This window comes from Mirounga leonina, unplaced genomic scaffold, assembly GCF_011800145.1.
Source record: "Mirounga leonina isolate KUSES-001 unplaced genomic scaffold, KU_Mleo_1.0 Mir_151, whole genome shotgun sequence".
NCBI lineage: Eukaryota > Metazoa > Chordata > Mammalia > Carnivora > Phocidae > Mirounga > Mirounga leonina.
In genome coordinates, this window is record NW_023270377.1 from 93,067,920 (window position 1) to 93,073,919 (window position 6,000).

General features: G+C 49.3%; 1 protein-coding gene across 1 annotated transcript in view; it reads left to right on the plus strand.

The window, feature by feature from the left end:
* Positions 1-2,115, plus strand: part of TMEM163 (transmembrane protein 163) — a 226,354-nt gene extending 224,239 nt beyond the window's left edge. The window contains exon 8 of the mRNA XM_035008154.1: positions 425-2,115. Coding sequence (XP_034864045.1) covers positions 425-485 — 61 coding nt within the window. The 3' untranslated portion in view covers positions 486-2,115. The remainder of the gene's footprint in view (positions 1-424) is intronic.
* Positions 2,116-6,000: the final 3,885 nt, after the last annotated feature.

The following is a 6,000-nucleotide window of genomic DNA, read 5'->3' on the forward strand; positions in this document are numbered from 1 at the left end:
AGAGTATTCCGCAGCCTTAAGAAGAATGAAGTATTGCCTCAGGCCACATGAATGAACCTCGAAAACACGGTACCAAATGAAAGCAGCGAGTCAGAAAAGGCCACATGTTAGGTGATTCCATGTAGAGGAAATATCCAGAAGAGGCCAAAGCAGAGGCTAAAAGTACATCAGCAGGTTGCAGGGGAGGATGGGGAATGACTGCAGGTGGCCATGGGGTTTCTTTTTGGGGTGACAGAATGTTCTGGAATTAGGTGGCGGTTGTGGTTTGTACAACCTACGAATATACTAAAACGCACTAAATTGTTTACTTTAAAAGGTTGAATTTTATGGTATATAAATGGTAGTTTTTAGAAAGCCTTGTGCTTACTTCCCAAAGCACTCAAGCCCCAGGGCTGTGGGGGTGACTTGTGTTTCCTTCCTGCAGACTCCTCATCGACATGGTGCCCCGGGTGAGGCAGACTCGCCACTACGAGATGTTTGAGTGACAGTGGCCAGTGGGGCCCAAGCCGGCTGCTGCGCATCCGCACGAACACCGTCAGGACCACGAGGTTTCCACACAGGCAGATGGTGCCAATATTTCACTGAACATCCAATTTCTTTTTTGGCAAGTTTGTGTTCATGGGAACAAGGTCTGCCCGGCAGGTCAGTCTGCACTCCTCCCCCCATCAACTGTGTTAGGACAACCCGCACAGGAGTGGGGACAGGTTTCCCCACCTCCAGCGAGAACTGACCTTTTCTGTTTTCTGCAGTAAAAAAGGTTCTTGTGGGTAAGATAAGATCTCTCCTTGGCAGAAAGTTCCTCTGTGGTGCTCTAAGCCTGAAATGGATAGCAACTGACCCGACCCACCTCCTCTGGACCCCCGGTGGCCCCCGCCACCTCCCATTCCAGAGTCTCTTAATTCCTGGCAGATTTTAAGGGAAGACCGTACGTTTTGTCCCTCACCCCTTGACATGCCCAGAACCATCAGTACAGATCACTTCCTAATTTCTATCAAGGTATTTCATTAGTTTCATACTGTTTTACTAATCCTGACTCTAAACAGATTTGTCCAAAAGGAGACCATTCTATTTTTAAAGTACTTAGTGACACATGTATGAGCTTTGCATGGTTGAACTGAGCACATGACCATTTCTTGTACATTCAGAAGCTGAACCTACATGTAAAAACAGAATCCATTTTTGAGAGATGTGAAACGACAGTTTATTTGTAATAAATAATTATATAATCTATCCATATGTGCATAGATCTCTATGCTGTGTGAAATGGTTACGTCCCAGTCTGCTAGAGATGGCTTGCCCCTTTGTAAGGAACGCGATGTTCCCTGTTTCTGTAACGTTAGGTATAGGTTCTGTGCCTCTGGACCTGCTGCTCGTCCAGGCGATGGTGTCCGACCAATAAAGACCTTCACCTGTTTTGTATGGTACGGGGAGGTTATCTTGCGCGTTCTCACTGTCCTGGGCAGGTTTTCTGTTGTGTATGAAGGATGCCGTGGATGGGGTCCCTTGGGTCTGGGGAGGTGATGAGGGGAGACCCTGAAGGACTGTCCTGATGGGCGCTGCAGGCCCTGCGAGGGAGGGGGGCTGCACATTCATTTGGTGGTGCTTGGGACTGCAGGATGGTGCTCCCCGGGCCTCGCCCCTGCCTTCCATGCCCCCGCTCCTAGGGGGCTGTCTCTGGCTCGCTGAGTGGAGGTGGTTCATCACTGACCTTGATTCAGTCTGACACGTCCCGTGTGGCTTCCTCAGACAGCATTTTGAGGAGTGTTGCATGGGAATGTTTGTTAATAGGTCACATGAAAAAAGGGTCGACTCTATGAGCCGGTCTGGGAAATGCAAGATTCAGTACATTTCATTTCTGTGTCTAGCACACGTGGAAACTTTGGGAGGGGAAGCTATGATGTAATACCACCCCCCCGCCGCTGCCAAACGTAAACACTCCAGTTTTTTCTGGCACTTTGTGGGACGTGTGTTCCACAGATGCATGATGGGAACTGCATGGCATCTGCATTCCAGGCAGTAGCCAGGAGTTCTGCTGGCTTCCGAGAGGCTGGCCATCGCTCTCCAACATTCTCAGACAAGCCCTTGGGGTGGACATGGACGTGCCCTTCCTTCTTTCCAGGGCATCTCCCTGCAACCCACCCCCTGCAAAAAAAAAAAAAAAAAAAAAAAAAAAGCCTACCAGTCCTCTGTGCAATTCCGTTCCCATGTAGGTGAATGCAGGACAGGGGGAGTGCTCTGGAATGAGTATCGGTGGATGCCACATAAGGGAAAGACCACTCCAGAGTAAAACCTTTCCCTCCCCACTCCTGACATGTACCTTCTCATCAGCGTTTTCCCGCAGGGGGTCTGCAAATGGTGACCCGTCATCAGTGGGTGCCGGCACTGGGGGATGCCGCTGAGTTTGTTCCGTAGGTGACCCTGCACCCAGCCCAGACCCCCAAAAACCACTGCCACCTGTCACACAACAAAAGTTTATTGAAAAATAAAGTTCTCCCTAGTTTTCTCTACAACATTGGAAAACAAAGCAGTGTTCTCTATGCAGGTACAGTACGTTTGGACAGCGACACCTTATTTGCAGAATCCTGCACTACGTGACCCCGGAAGTGAACAGTAGAAAATGGTTGTACCAGGAGCTGTCTGAAGACACGCACACGGCCGTTAGCGTAAGGACATCAAGGCTGTGACAGCAACTACAGTAGGAAGGATGGCGCCTGCTCCTTTGGCGTCCCGGGAACACTCGGGCATGACAGCCAGCAAAATGCTTCCCAGGTCTGTTCCTTCCTGGCTTTGGCGGAGGTGGCGGGCCACATTATGGTCCCGTCCGTCCTGCTGTTCCAGCAAGGCTTTCGAGGCCTACGGCACTGCCCACCTGCCTGAGCACCTGCCCCGTCCCCCGACACGGCCCCCCCACCACAGGAGCACAGAGCTGCCCTCTGCCATGCCTCACCAGCTGCCGGGGGGGTCCCCAAGGCGCCACAGAATCTGGGGTTAGAGGGAACGATGCTTTGAAGAAGGCAAATTCCAATCTTACACCCACAAACATATAAGACTGCTAATTGATTCCACTAAAGAATCCAAAGGAACTTAGAAAGACCCCGGACTCCAGCAAATTCCTCCATATTCCCAATGGCAGTCTATCCATATTAGTGCCAAGACAGAAGATAAAACTAAAACAGGGAAGAAAGAGGCTAAAACCCCAATAAAACAAAAAGCAAACTGATATTTAGGTGATCTGGGAAAACATCACTGAGTAGCCTCTTGGGAGTGGTTCTGAAGAAACTCTGTATCCCCCCCAACCTCCGTGCCCACCATAGCTCCACCTGAGCGGTTAGTCTTGGGGTCCACAGGGTAGCCAAGCCAGCCTGGGAGGGGGGGGGGTCTTTTCAGGGAATGGGGCCAAAACAAACATGTGACCGCTAACCAGCCCAGGGTCTGATCCCTGTGGGTTGGAGTGTGGAGGGGCCGCCCCGGCTAGCAGGGAATAGCAAAGGGACTTTTTGGGGGAATGACAAAGTTCAACTGGCCATTCCTTTCTCCTTAAACAACACACAAAGTCTTTATTATTTCATTTCAGAGGAATATAGTTAACTTTGATTTAAGGGGTACAGTCTGTCAGAGAACTTATTTTAATTCTAGCTCAAAAAGCTCTACAAAGAAGAACCCTAGCATGGTCCAGAAGACATCAGTGGGGTGAGGTCCAGCATGTGGGTCACCCTTTTCATCTCCAGTTTACACGTTCTTACAGCCTAGTTCCATCTGGGGCTGAAGTCAGGGATATTTGCAAATCAGTCAGTGCATTCAGGGATACAGTAACATTTCGGCCAGCAAGATGGGCATAGCACTTAGACATCCTAAACCAGAAATTCCTACAGCATTCCATCAACTTGGAGGAATATTTTCATGGAGGTATTACTTAGCTCTTTCTCAAATTTTATGAAATGCTAATAACAATATTTAACATTTACGAGGGCTTACTATGTGCTAGACACGGCTAAACACTGAATCCTCACAAAAACCTTAAGTGCTAAGAAAAGCTAGGGTAATTTTTGTCTGCATCTGAGACTATACAACTAATTTGGCCTTTTGCTAGAAAAACATAAGTTTCCAGTTTTTGCTGAAGCCAACAGGAATGAAAGAACTCACCCTCAGCTTTAGGAAATCCCCACCTCACTAAAGAAGTCTGAATCTACTTCTGTCCATCCAGCTCTTCCCACGGAGATGCTCTGCAGCCCTACAGGGATGGATGGGATTAGAACGAAGCCAATGTGGAAATTAAAATACTTTAAAATAAATAAAGTAATCCAGGCTTGGGATGGTAACGCAACCGAGCCTGTCGTTAACAAAATATATATATTTTTTAAATCAAGGATTTTGGGGGCATGAGAAAGGGTGGTACTTGTCCCAATTATATACACAGTCTAGGTAAACCACCTTGGAGAAAGGGGATGGCCTGCTTTGGTCTCAAAAGCACAAACCCACCTGTACACAGCATACAGTTTTATCACCTTTACTAAAATAAACCCCATGTTCCCTAGGGAAACAACAGGGGTGCATAGTCTTTCCCCTTTATGGTAGTCAGATCAAGTGTTTTGAGGACTGGTCCTGTGCCCCAGGCCACACCTCACCGGGTGCCTGAGTTGCGGGGGGCACAGGCCTGTTGGCACGTTGGCGACCAGCAGTCCTCAGATCCAAAGACATGGAGCCGCCTGGGAGGAAGCCAGCCCTTCTCCTGGGGGGTTCTCATGGCCTCATGGGGGCGCACGAGCACATATGCTGTGGCCTAGGGGGCTGAGCATCCTCGGTGACACAAGGGTGTGTCCTACCTTCAAGCTGGAGGATCTGTGGTCTTCCTTAAATGGTACCCAGATTCTAAAAACCAACCCCAAAGAAAAGTGAAAAGGCACATCAGAGAAACAATAAATATCAAAGAAACACTCTTAGTATTTCAAAACACGGAGCACACACACACAAAAAGCAAACTAAAGCAGTGACGAAAACTCAATCCAGGCAAAAATGCAACAGTGTCTCCATTTGTACACGTGCAAATCAGATTACAGACGTGAAATAAAGGAGGTTTTTACTGGCATTAGAAGAAGTGTGCTTCCCCTTTCGGGAGTCTTCACTCCTGAAAGTGTTTATGGTTCAAAGGAAAGCTTTCTCTCTTTTAATAAATTAGGTTCATTTCCCTCATGTTTAGGAATTTAGGATCACGGCAGGGGCGGAAGGAGGGCCAAATTTTACTAAGGAAAAGAAAATGGACAAAAACAGACAGGCAAGGTATGCTTATGACACAAGACGACACAGATCCTGACTTAGGATCTCTGTCCCTGTGTAAATCAGCAATTAAAAATTAGCTTAGGATTCTGCTCAGATTGGCAGTAGCAAAACTACCAAAGGCTCCCAGCTACACTCTGAGAGGCACAGCCCTCTCCCAGGGCAGCCAGCAACTGTGCCCCCTCCCCAATTTCCTCTTGGGGGGGCGCTGATCGGATGTGGGCTACGGTGGTGGTGGCCTGGGGGCCGCTATACATTCAGGTGTCACTGCCTCTGCTCATAATGCCCTGGACACCTGGACTGCGGGTTTGTCCCAGAAGCAGCAGCTATACCTGTGGAACTCCGGGTCCTTCTGGCCACTACCGGACTGCGGGGGGCAATACCGGGATCTTCAAGGGCGGGCAAGTGCTCTGCGGGACTGCTAGACCTGAGTCCAGATGGAGAGGAGAGAACAGCGAGGCGGAGAGGCCCTGAGCTCAGCAAACAGGACAGCCACAAACCATCCCTGCGGCTCCTGGAACACCAGGCTGGCGCAGCATCTTTCTCGGAACCGTGCTTTCCAGCTTCCTTGCTTTCTGAGTCCCTGGGCTTACTGAAACAGCTCTGCAAAATGGGTTAATTGGGCCAAGCTAGAGAAATCCGGTCTCAGTCCGCAGGCTCCCCCTGCTGGCCCAATGCCTGAATGACATCCTCTCCTCTGGAAGCTCCCACAAGAGCCCAGGAGAG